The sequence below is a fragment of the Cherax quadricarinatus genome, chromosome 69 (assembly GCF_038502225.1).
Source record: "Cherax quadricarinatus isolate ZL_2023a chromosome 69, ASM3850222v1, whole genome shotgun sequence".
NCBI lineage: Eukaryota > Metazoa > Arthropoda > Malacostraca > Decapoda > Parastacidae > Cherax > Cherax quadricarinatus.
Window position 1 is genome coordinate 275,089 of NC_091360.1, and position 13,711 is coordinate 288,799.

A 13,711-nucleotide genomic window follows, 5' to 3' on the forward strand; every position below is an offset into this window, starting at 1 on the left:
TATGTTTGGTAGCAGGGCAGGAGATGCACAAATTAACATTAAGATCGACAACACTCTAATTACCAGACATAATGAGGGCAAATTCCTAGGCCTATACCTTGACAACAACCTGAATTTCAGCACCCATATCCAACACATAACCAAAAAAGTATCCAAAACGGTTGGGATCCTCTCCAAGATACGATACTACTTGCCGCAAAATGCCCTTCTCACACTATACCACTCACTTATTTATCCATACCTCACCTATGCTATTTGTGCTTGGGGATCAACTGCAGCAACACACCTAAAGCCAATAATAACCCAACAAAAAGCCGCAGTAAGAATAATCACTAAATCCCATCCCTGGCAACACACCCCCCCCACTCTTCATAGATCTAAACTTACTCCCTGTTCAGTACATCCACACTTACTACTGTGCAATCTACATCTACAGGACCTTAAACTCCAATATCAACCTTGACCTAAAACGCTTTCTTGATAGTTGTGACAGAACCCACAGGCATAACACCAGACACAAACATCTCTACGACATTCCCCGTGTCCGACTAAACCTTTACAAAAATTCAATGTGTGTCAAAGGCCCTAAAATCTGGAACACCCTACCTGAGAACTCTAGAACTGCAGACACATTTATCACCTTCAAAACTACCATTAGAAAACATCTTATCTCCCTGATACACCCTGTCAACTAACTACATGAATACCACCTGGTGGTTCACACTTTCACTCACCCATTTGACCATAAACAGAAATATTAATCTCAATCTTAAAATAATGAATCCTGTGATACTCCAATACTGAAACTATGTACTGTGCCAAAACAAAAGCATTCACATTGCTAAACTCACAAACTAGTATTTAGTCACTTAGCCATAATACCAACTTACCTCATAATTTGTAATATTTTAAAATTAAGATTTAAACTAAGTCTGCCCGAAATGCCTAGCCATGCTAGGTGTTCTAGTGGTACACTCTGTAATCATTATTTTACTACATGTAAACCACACAATAACCAAATTCTGTAAACTCAGCATTGTAATCCTTATAGAGAATAAACTTTGAATTTGAATTTGAATTTAAAAATATCTTAATTTCTGATAGGTTATTAGTTTTTTGCTAATCTCTCAAAATTGTCTTACAGATTACCAGTGATTTCTGCATTGATTTTTATTTCACTGACCACTCAAAGTGTAAAGACTAATACATTATAACAATTATTAAATTTTGAAGTGTATTCTAAATTTTTTTGATTACCAGATTTTGATCTGTATCTCTTAATATTTCATAAAATATAAAAACTTTCTTGGTGGGAGCAAGGGGCTTGTAACCCATTCTCTTGTATCCATTACTAAATTTAAAAAGAGAAACTTTCATTTTAGCTTTTAGGTTACCTTGCCTTGGTGGGATATGGCCGGTTTGTTGAGAAATAAATAAATAAATAAAAACTTTCTGCATATGCAAAAGCATTGGATACATACTGTACAAATTTTGAATGTTATGCTTGACAGTGTATTCCATTGCAGACACTGCAAGGCTCCAGGCAGACATCAACCAAATCTTTCAGTGGGCTGCAGAAAACAATATGAAGTTCAACGATGAGAAATTTCAATTACTCAGATATGGTAAACACAAGGAAATTAAATCTTCATCAGAGTACAAAACAAATTCTGGCCACAAAATAGAGCGAAACACCAACGTCAAAGACCTGGGAGTGATCATGTCGGAGGATCTCACCTTCAAGGACCATAACATTGTATCAATCGCATCTGCTAGAAAAATGACAGGATGAATAATGAGAACCTTCAAAACTAGGGAGGCCAAGCCTATGATGACACTCTTCAGGTCACTTGTTCTATCTAGGCTGGAATATTGCTGCACACTAACAGCACCTTTCAAGGCAGGTGAAATTGCTGACCTAGAAAATGTACAGAGAACCTTCATGGCGCGCATAACGGAGATAAAACACCTCAATTACTGGGAGCACTTGAGGTTCCTAAACCTGTATTCCCTGGAATGCAGGCGGGAGAGATACATGATTATATACACCTGGAAAATCCTAGAGGGACTAGTACCAAACTTGCACACGAAAATCACTCACTACGAAAGCAAAAGACTTGGCAGACGATGCAACATCCCCCCAATGAAAAGCAGGGGTGTCACTAGCACGTTAAGAGACCATACAATAAGTGTCAGGGGCCCGAGACTGTTCAACTGCCTCCCAGCATACATAAGGGGGATTACCAACAGACCCCTGGCAGTCTTCAAGCTGGCACTGGACAAGCACCTAAAGTCGGTTCCTGACCAGCCGGGCTGTGGCTCGTACGTTGGTTTGCGTGCAGCCAGCAGTAACAGCCTGGTTGATCAGGCTCTGATCCACCAGGAGGCCTGGTCACAGACCGGGCCGTGGGGGCGTTGACCCCCGGAACTCTCTCCAGGTAAACTCCAGGTATACCTGGAGAGGATTTTGGGAGTTAAAGCCCCTGTAGCCTGGTCTGAGACCAGGCCTCATGGTGGATCAGGGTCTGATCAACCAGGCTGTTACTGCTGGCCGCATGCAAACTGACGTACAAACCACAGCCCGCTGGTCAGGTACTGACTTTAGGTGCCTGCCCATTGCCTTCTTGAAGACAGCCAGGGGTCTATTAGTAATCCCCCTTATGTATGCTGGGAGGCAGTTGAACAGTCTTGGGCCCCTGACACTTATTGTGTTGTCTCTCAGTGTATTTGTGGAACCCCTGCTTTTCATTATGGGGAATGCTGCATCTCTTGCTGAGTTTTTGCTTTCATAGGGAGTGATTTCCATGTGCAAGATTGATACTAATCCCTCTAGGATTTTCCAAGTGTATATTATCATGTATCTCTCTTGCCTGCATTCCAGGGAATACAAATCAAGGGACTTCAACCATTCTCAGTAATTTAGGTGCTTTATCATACTTATGTGTGCCATAAAAGTTCTTTGTACACTCTCCAGGTCAGCAATTTTGCCTGCCTTGAAGGGGGCAGTTAGTGTACAACAGTATTCCAGCCTAGAGAGAACAAGCAATTTGAAGGGAATCACCATGGGTTTGGAGTCCCTAGTTTTGAAGGTTCTCATTATCCATCCTATCATTTTTCTAGCATATGCAGTAGATACATTGTTGTGGTCTTTGAAGGTGACATCCTTAGACATTATCACTCCCAGGTCTTTCATATTACTTTTTTGTTCTATTGCATGGTTAGAATTTACTGTATACCCTGATACAGTTTTGATTTCCTCAAGTTTTACATATCTAAGTAGTTGAAACTTCTCTTCATTGAACTTCATATTGTTGTGAGACTTTTAAAATATGCTGCTAACTTTTTTTTTTTTTTAATTTTTATCTTTTTTGTTAATAAGCCAGAAAGTTGACTCAGCTTTTATAGTACAGTAGTAATTACACTTGCCCCTCATATTTAGGACTGGCTTGTCATAGGTTCAAACCGTATCCATACTGAAAGCTGAAAAGATAGGAAGTTAAAAAGAGATCCTCAACCCCGTATACCAATATATCACTTGAAAAAAGCATTAACAGGATTCTTTCACAGAAGTTATTTCCCTGTATTTATTTATTATTAATTTGGACATGATACATAGATGTACAAAGAAATACAGTGGTTAAGTGTAACATGCCAAAAGTCCCTAGTATGCAGAGCATTATGGGCAGGCTTAAAATTAACTTAAGATTAGCTAAGCAATGATATATTCAGTGGTAAAAATTATAGTAAACAAATAACAATTCAGCACAAATGAGTATTTCAAAGACAGGTCATATGGTCATTTGCTGAGTTGCTGTGTATTCATTAGAATGGAGTATTCTATTAGGTAATGTAATTAGAAAAACAAAGTTTGATAGGGTCACAGGTTATACAGTTATTCAGTATTTATTTAGTTGTGGGCGAGTAAGTGATTTTTAAGAAGAGACTTGAATTTATAAACAGACAGTGTTTCTTTTATATTCACAGGTATTGTTTCCTATTATCTTCTTTAGTGAAAAGGAAAGCATGCCTTAAGAAGTGTCAGTGTGTGATAATAATACAGTACATAATGCAAAAAATAATATGAACTGCAAGTGTGAGATGTGCAGGAATTGTACAGCTGAAGGCGGGTATTCAGGAGTAAGTTGTATGGGTGTGAGTAAGTTGTAGGGGTATAGGAGCAAGTTGCAGGGGTGTGGGAGATAATGCATAGCAGTCCCAGAAGCTGCAAATAAAATCCCCTGAAAACTAGAATACAAGTCAAAAATTATTGAAAGAATCACTGGGTAAAAAAAAATAGTGAAGTACTTACCAAGAATATCATGTTGTGGTAGCCAGTCAACAACCATGATGTTTTCCGGAACATAAGGGAGAAGGGCTGGGTTAAACCTCACCAAAACCCGCTGTGGCAGTCTGGAGAAGGCACCAATGAAAGCATCGATGACGCGTCCTGGCACAGAGGTAGCCTCATATCCCGTGAAACCCAAAGAGAAGACAACTACACCTGTTTCTGCCTCACTCACCTGTAGATAAACATTCTTTCACTCATTTGAGGGATGACAAGAATGGTTTGCATCTTACAATGTTTTTTTCTTATCTAAGAGGAAACATAAGAACTCTTCAGATCATTAACCACATAAGGTTTATAACCTAGTAAAACTCAAGAAATTTAAGCAGTGCAAATTATTTCCACTGGGGTTCCTAAATCCTCTCCTGTAGGATGTGATCCATAACATTCAACTAAGAGGTTCACTAGATATAAGACAACTTGTGAATCTTCAAGCAGATATAAATCAAGGTTTCCAGTAGGTCTTGGATGACAATATGATGACTGATGTTGGTTTGCCGGTACTTCCGGCCCGGGTCTTCTCCAGATGGCGACCCGGGGGAACAATATCATGTTCAGAGAGGATAAGTTTCAGTTATTCCACCTTGAAGAATGAAGGAAATAAAAACTGAAGCAGGGTACAGTGTAAACCTCAAAACATTCAATAGAGGAAAAGTTTCTTGAGTGAGACTTGGGAATGATAATGGTAGATCACACATTCAAAGATCACAACAATACTGTTATTGCCACCACAAGGTAAATAGAGGATGGCACATTATGTTAATCAAACATCAGACAAAAAATATATTTATACACAAATAGCATACATACTTGGTATTCATATTTAAAACTAATAATTCTGAACACTATACATAAAAGGAATTGCATATATTTTCAACAGCAGCTTGCACAGAGAATAGTTAACTTATTTTAACATTCTTATACTGCTAATGAGGAAATTAGAAAAGCTTAAATTTGCCTGAATGTAATAATCTGGTCATTGCTGAAGGCCTACACTTCACTGAACCTTTCAGTTAATAGTCAATGTCTCCCTACCGCAAGTCAATTCAATAACTAACAAGATATATTCAGTACCTACAGTATTATACAACTGGAAATGGGTTCTTTATTATTATTAAAATTGAGATAAAGTTCTCCCACACATCAGTGAAAACAATAATCACTAAGATAAACATGTTGAGCACCATAAGCAGGAACAAATAACATACTCATGTGAAGCACCATAAGAAGGAACAAATAACATACCCATGTATGAATGTTGTGAGGCAGAGGAGCAGGGGCCCCACACTGGATGCACCCAATATACTGCACATGTGGTGGCATGAGTTTAGGGTAGTCTATTATCCAGTGAGAGTGGACGAGTACTACCTCCAGTTCTCTCAGAAGATGCTGGCTCCCTGGACACTGAGACACAAGATGCTGCCAACAGTGAAATACATGTACACTACATAGTAACTCAGGAATACCCAGTGTTACTTCAATATAACTCACAGTGGTTTCACCCCAATGATTTATAACTATGTGCAAGTAAATTAACACTGCAGGAGCTGCTATTAGGTTGAACTAGATGACAGAAAATCCTGATAATTTCACATTATTAAAGTAACATTACTGTATATAACTGACAGAAAACGTAATATGACACTGTACAGGCAAGCTAGCCTAGTATAACTGAACTGCAGTACTGGATATGAATTATTATAGCTATTATCATTAATATAAGGAGGAAACACTAGACCTGTAAAGATCATACATCACTGGGTAATGGGAAGAAATCAGGTTTGATTTGAGGAACTAGCAGACAGGTTTAATTCCTTGGATCAAGAGCCCCTCAGTGGTCTCAAGGAACCTCTTTTGGAGAACTATATCAAGTGATTTTTAAGATTTACAAAACTTAGTTTAATCTTAATGTAATGCATTCTTCAAAACTCAGTACAATATATTTATTTCTTGATGTATATAATGCATCTTTTATGATAAAAAAAAAAGTAGCTGTATACAGTAAACCCTCCATTTAATGAGGATAAATTAAACAAACTTTGGAAATATGGAACAAAATCCACAAAATCAGTAGCTTTGGTCACATAATTGTTCATTATTGTTACAATCATGACAAAATGGGATCAGGCAACCCTCCCAGTACGACTGGGAGGTATAGGGGTGCGCAAAGCAACGCATGTTGCTTTACCTGCTTTTCTGTCTTCGTGTTTGGCTTCCCGAACGCTTGAGAGACATGGTTGGAGCTCAAGACCCCAGGTTTACTGAAGCAGCGATTCGGTGGGACACCCTTACAGATTCCTCCAGTAGACCAGCTCCTCCCAAAGAACACAAACAGTCCCACTGGGACAAACCGATCATGGAAAAAATCGCCAACACAATGCTCTCCAACGCCTCAGGAAAGGACAAAGCTCGTCTCCTGGCAGTGAAGGCACCACACTCAGGAGATTTCCTGTTTGCTGTTCCCAATTCCTCCTTGGGCACTCGACTAGACCCACAGGCCATTCGGAGTGGTGTTGCTCTTCGCCTAGCCGCCCCCATCCTCACCAAACATAGGCGTATTTGCGGCAGGGCGACAGCTGATCAATTCGGACTTCATGGTCTCGTGTGTCACACAGCAGAAGGGAAGTATGCCAGGCATGAGGAGGTCAATGATATCATAAAGAGAAGCCTCGCCACAGCCCGTTGCCCAGCTCAACGGGAACCCCAAGTGCAGAGGTCTGACGGAAGTCTAAAGCGTCCTGATGGAGCCACTATGCTACCTTGGAAGGATGGAAAGCAGATTGCCTGGGACTACACATGTGCCGCCACATTGGCAGACAGTACCAACAATACCACCAGTCCGATAACATTCTTCTTTGCAAATATACAGGGTCTAAAGCCAGCAACAAACAACAAAATACCTTTCATCCGTAGACTGTTTGCAGAGGCAAAGGCAATGTTCGCGGCTTTCACTGAGACCCACATAAAGGATCACTTGGACAACGAAATATGGATCCCAGGTTACAACCTATACAGATGTGACAGAGTGAACAGGCAAAAGGGGGGGGGGGGTTGGCCTGTACATTGCAGAGTCACTTGTTTGCACAGAACTGCTTAATGCCTCAAATTACGTAGTGGAAGTTTTAGCAGTAAAGGTCGAGAACCAAAACCTAGTCATTGTGGTAGTCTACAAGCCTCCGGATGCAACATCCCAGCAATTCCAGGAACAGCTGTTAAAAATTGACCACTGTCTGGAAAATCTTCCAGCTCCTGCACCCAACATCTTGCTCCTGGGGGATTTCAACTTAAGGCACCTAAAATGGAGGAATATAGCAAATAATATTGTTGCAGTAATAACACCAGGAGGCAGCTCTGATGAAAACTCACACTCACACGAGCTTTTAAATCTCGGCACAAAATTCAATTTAAACCAGCAAATAATAGAGTCTACTAGACTGGAGAATACACTAGACCTCATCTTCACTAACAATGATGATCTGATAAGAAATGTCACCATATCAAAAACAATATACTCAGATCACAACATAATTGAGGTTCAGATATGTATGCGTGGAGCCCCAGACCGACATAATGAGACTAGTCACGAGGGAGCATTCACCAAATTCAACTTCAATAACAAAAACATAAAGTGGGACCAAGTAAACCAAGTCCTAACCGATATAAGCTGGGAAGATATACTAAGCAACACAGACCCCAACTGATGCCTAGAAAAGATTAACTCGGTGGCACTCGATGTATGCACAAGGCTTATTCCTCTAAGAAAAAGGAGGAGTAGATGTAAAACAGAAAGAGACAGGCGCTCCCTTTACAGGCGACGGAAAAGAATAACAGAGCGGCTAAAAGAGGTCAATATATCTGAAATGCGTAGGGAGACACTGGTCAGAGAAATAGCAAGCATCGAACTTAAGCTAAAAAAATCCTTTAGGAGTCAGAAATCGCGGGAAGAACTAAAAGCCATAAATGAAATCGAAAGAAACCCAAAGTATTTCTTCTCCTATGCCAAATCAAAATCGAGAACAACGTCCAGTATTGGGCCCCTACTTAAACAAGATAGGTCCTACACAGATGACAGCAAGGAAATGAGTGAGCTACTCAAGTCCCAATATGACTCAGTTTTTAGCAAGCCGCTAACCAGACTGAGAGTCGAAGATCAAAATGAATTTTTTATGAGAGAGCCACAAAATTTGATTAACACAAGCCTATCCGATGTTATCCTGACGCCAAGTGACTTCGAACAGGCGATAAATGACATGCCCATGCACTCTGCCCCAGGGCCAGACTCATGGAACTCTGTGTTCATCAAGAACTGCAAGAAGCCCCTATCACGAGCCTTTTCCATCCTATGGAGAGGGAGCATGGACACGGGGGTCGTCCCACAGTTACTAAACACAACAGACATAGCCCCACTCCACAAAGGGGGCAGTAAAGCAACAGCAAAGAACTACAGACCAATAGCACTAACATCCCATATCATAAAAATCTTTGAAAGGGTCCTAAGAAGCAAGATCACCACCCATATAGAAACCCATCAGTTACACAACCCAGGGCAACATGGGTTTAGAACAGGTCGCTCCTGTCTGTCTCAACTATTGGATCACTACGACAAGGTCCTAAATGCACTAGAAGACAAAAAGAATGCAGATGTAATATATACAGACTTTGCAAAAGCCTTCGACAAGTGTGACCATGGCGTAATAGCGCACAAAATGCGTGCTAAAGGAATAACAGGAAAAGTCGGTCGATGGATCTATAATTTCCTCACTAACAGAACACAGAGAGTAGTCGTCAACAGAGTAAAGTCCAAGGCAGCTACGGTGAAAAGCTCTGTTCCACAAGGCACAGTACTCGCTCCCATCTTGTTCCTCATCCTCATATCCGACATAGACAAGGATGTCAGCCACAGCACCGTGTCTTCCTTTGCAGATGACACCCGAATCTGCATGACAGTGTCTTCCATTGCAGACACTGCAAGGCTCCAGGCGGACATCAACCAAATCTTTCAGTGGGCTGCAGAAAACAATATGAAGTTCAACGATGAGAAATTTCAATTACTCAGATATGGTAAACATGAGGAAATTAAATCTTCATCAGAGTACAAAACAAATTCTGGCCACAAAATAGAGCGAAACACCAACGTCAAAGACCTGGGAGTGATCATGGCGGAGGATCTCACCTTCAAGGACCATAACATTGTATCAATCGCATCTGCTAGAAAAATGACAGGATGGATAATGAGAACCTTCAAAACTAGGGAGGCCAAGCCCATGATGACACTCTTCAGGTCACTTGTTCTATCTAGGCTGGAATATTGCTGCACACTAACAGCACCTTTCAAGGCAGGTGAAATTGCCGAATTAGAAAATGTACAGAGAACTTTCACGGCACGCATAACGGAGATAAAACACCTCAATTACTGGGAGCGCTTGAGGTTCCTAAACCTGTATTCCCTGGAACGCAGGAGGGAGAGATACATGATTATATACACCTGGAAAATCCTAGAGGGACTAGTACCGAACTTGCACACGAAAATCACTCACTACGAAAGCAAAAGACTTGGCAGACGACGCACCATCCCCCCAATGAAAAGCAGGGGTGTCACTAGCACGTTAAGAGACCATACAATAAGTGTCAGGGGCCCGAGACTGTTCAACTGCCTCCCAGCACACATAAGGGGGATTACCAACAGACCCCTGGCAGTCTTCAAGCTGGCACTGGACAAGCACCTAAAGTCAGTTCCTGATCAGCCGGGCTGTGGCTCATACGTTGGTTTGCGTGCAGCCAGCAGCAACAGCCTGGTTGATCAGGCTCTGATCCACCAGGAGGCCTGGTCACAGACTGGGCCGCGGGGGCGTTGACCCCTGGAACTCTCTCCAGGTAAACTCCAGGTAAACACCTACTTGCCATACTCCGTAGTGGAAGAGGGTGGAGCTGCCAGCCACAGGGAGACTCAGAAGATCTGCAAATATGAAGACCTTCCCCCTTGCTATAACTTCATCCCAATAGGGTCAGAGACCCTTGGAGCATGGGGCAAGTGTGCTCTAAAGTTCTTAATAGAGCTGGGTGAAAAGCTCATCATAGAAACAAAGGACTACAGGGAGACCAGCTTCCTCTTCCAGAGACTCAGTGTTGTGATCCAGAGAGGAAATGCCTGCAGCATTCTGGGCACGCGGCCCACCGCTGGGGAGCTGGACGAAGTATTTGAGATGTAGCTCTGAGTTACCTATGTTGCTTTACTTTGTATCGTAGTTTTGTGAATGTTCTGTCAATGTATTTTGTCTTTAAATAAAATATATATATATATATATATATATATATATATATATATATATATATATATATATATATATATATATATATATATATATATATATATATATATATATATATATATATATATATATATATATATATATATATATATATATATATATATATATATATATATATATGATATAGGGGGTGGTAGGAGAAAATTCTCAAACAGCTTCAGGGAGAATATTGAGTTTTCCCTGAAGCAAGTTTATTCTTTTCTTTGAGGATGAGGGTCCCTATAACAGTTCTAGAGGTGGTACCTCCCTATATTTTATATATAATATATATATATATATATATATATATATATATATATATATATATATATATATATATATATATATATATATATTATATATATATATATATATATATATATATATATATATATATATATATATATATATATTATATATATATATATATTATATATATATATACATGTATACATATATTATATATATATTTTTTTCTTTTCAACAAGTTGGTCGTCTCCCACCGAGGCAGGGTGACCCAAAAAAGAAAGAAAATCCCCAAAAAGAAAATACTTTCATCATCATTCAACACTTTCACCACACTCACACATTATCACTGCTTTTGCAGAGGTGCTCAGAATACAACAGTTTAGAAGCATATACGTATAAAGATACACAACATATCCCTCCAAACTGCCAATATCCCAAACCCCTCCTTTAAAGTGCAGGCATTGTACTTTCCATTTCCAGGACTCAAGTCCGACTAGAAGAAAATAACCAGTTTCCCTGAATCCCTTCACTAAATATTACCCTGCTCACACTCCAACAGATCGTCAGGTCCCAAGTATCATTTGTCTCCATTCACTCCTATCTAACACGCTCATGCACGCTTGCTGGAAGTCCAAGCCCCTCGCCCACAAAACCTCCTTTACCCCCTCTTTCCAACCCTTTCGAGGACAACCCCTACCCCTCTTTCCTTCCCCTATAGATTTATATGCTTTCCATGTTATTCTACTTTGATCCATTCTCTCTAAATGACCAAACCACCTCAACAACCCCTCTTCTGCCCTCTGACTAATGCTTTTATTAACTCCACACCTTCTCCTAATTTCCACACTCCGAATTTTCTGCATAATATTTACACCACACATTGTCCTTAGACAGGACATCTCCACTGCCTCCAACCGTCTCCTCGCTGCTGCATTTACCGCCCAAGCTTCACATCCATATAAGAGTGTTGGTACTACTATACTTTCATACATTCCCTTCTTTGCCTCCATAGATAACGTTTTTTGACTCCACATATACCTCAACGCACCACTCACCTTTTTTCCCTCATCAATTCTATGATTAACCTCATCCTTCATAAATCCATCCGCCGACACGTCAACTCCCAAGTATCTGAAAACATTCACTTCTTCCATACTCCTCCTCCCCAATTTGATATCCAATTTTTCTTTATCTAACTCATTTGATACCCTCATCACCTTACTCTTTTCTATGTTCACTTTCAACTTTCTACCTTTACACACATTCTCAAACTCATCCACTAACCATTGCAATTTTTCTTTAGAATCTCCCATAAGCACAGTATCATCAGCAAAAAGTAACTGTGTCAATTCCCATTTTGAATTTGATTCCCCATAATTTAATCCCACCCCTCTCCCGAACACCCTAGCATTTACTTCTTTTACAACCCCATTTATAAATATATTAAAGAACCATGGTGACATTACACATCCCTGTCTAAGACCTACTTTTACCGGGAAGTAGTCTCTCTCTCTTCTACACACCCTAACCTGAGCCTCACTATCCTCATAAAAGCTCCTTACAGCATTTAGTAACTTACCACCTATTCCATAAACTTGCAACATCTGCCACATTGCTCCTCTATCCACTCTATCATATGCCTTTTCTAAATCCATAAATGCAATAAAAGCTTCCCTACCTTTATCTAAATACTGTTCACATATATGCTTCAATGTAAACACTTGATCTACACATCCCCTACCCACTCTGAAGCCTCCTTGCTCATCCGCAATTCTACATTCTGTCTTACCTCTAATTCTTTCAAATATAACTCTACCGTATACTTTTCCTGGCATACTCAGTAAACTTATTCCTCTATAATTTTTACAATCTCTTTTGTCCCCTTTCCCTTTATATAAAGGAGCTATACACGCTCTCCGCCAATCCCTAGGTACCTTCCCCTCTTTCATACATTTATTAAACAAAAGTACCAGCCACTCCAACACTATATCCCCCCCTGCTTTTAACATTTCTGTCATGATCCCATCAGTTCCGGCTGCTTTACCCCCTTTCATTCTACGTAATGCCTCACGTACCTCCACCACACTTACATTCTGCTCTTCTTCACTCCTAAAAGATGGTATACCTCCCTGGCCAGTGCATGAAATTACCGCCTCCCTTTCTTCCTCAACATTTAAAAGTTCCTCAAAATATTCTCGCCATCTACCTAATACCTCCCTCTCCCCATCTACTAACTCCCCTACTCTGTTTTTAACTGACAAATCCATACTTTCCCCTAGGCTTTCTTAACTTGTTTAACTCACTCCAAATTTTTTTCTTATTTTCATTAAAATTTCTTGACAGTGCCTCTCCCACTCTTTCATCTGCTCTCCTTTTGCACTCTCTCACCACTCTCTTCACCTTTCTTTTACTCTCCATATACTCTGCTCTTCTTATAACACTTCTGCTTTGTAAAAACCTCTCGTAAGCTACCTTTTTCTCTTGTATCACACCCTTTACTTCATCATTCCACCAATCACTCCTCTTTCCTCCTGCCCCCACCCTCCTATAACCACAAACTTCTGCCCCACATTCTAATACTGCATTTCTAAAACTATTCCGACCCTCTTCAACCCCCCCACTACTCATCTTTGCACTAGCCCACCTTTCTGCCAATAGTCGCTTATATCTCGCCCGAACTTCCTCCTCCCTTAGTTTATACACTTTCACCTCCCTCTTACTTGTTGTTGCCACCTTCCTCTTTTCCCATCTACCTCTTACTCTAACTGTAGCTACAACTAAATAATGATCTGATATATCAGTTGCCCCT

General features: G+C 40.3%; 1 protein-coding gene across 4 annotated transcripts in view; it reads right to left on the reverse strand.

Moving 5' to 3' along the window:
• Positions 1-13,711, reverse strand: part of LOC128701838 (UDP-glucuronosyltransferase 2B1) — an 83,134-nt gene that overhangs the window by 30,618 nt on the left and 38,805 nt on the right. For all 4 annotated transcript variants that reach the window (XM_070099792.1, XM_070099790.1, XM_053795762.2 and 1 more), the window contains 2 exons: positions 5,591-5,764; positions 4,310-4,520 (listed from right to left, as the gene is read on the reverse strand). In XM_070099792.1, the coding sequence (XP_069955893.1) occupies positions 4,310-4,520; positions 5,591-5,764 (385 nt within the window). The remainder of the gene's footprint in view (positions 1-4,309; positions 4,521-5,590; positions 5,765-13,711) is intronic.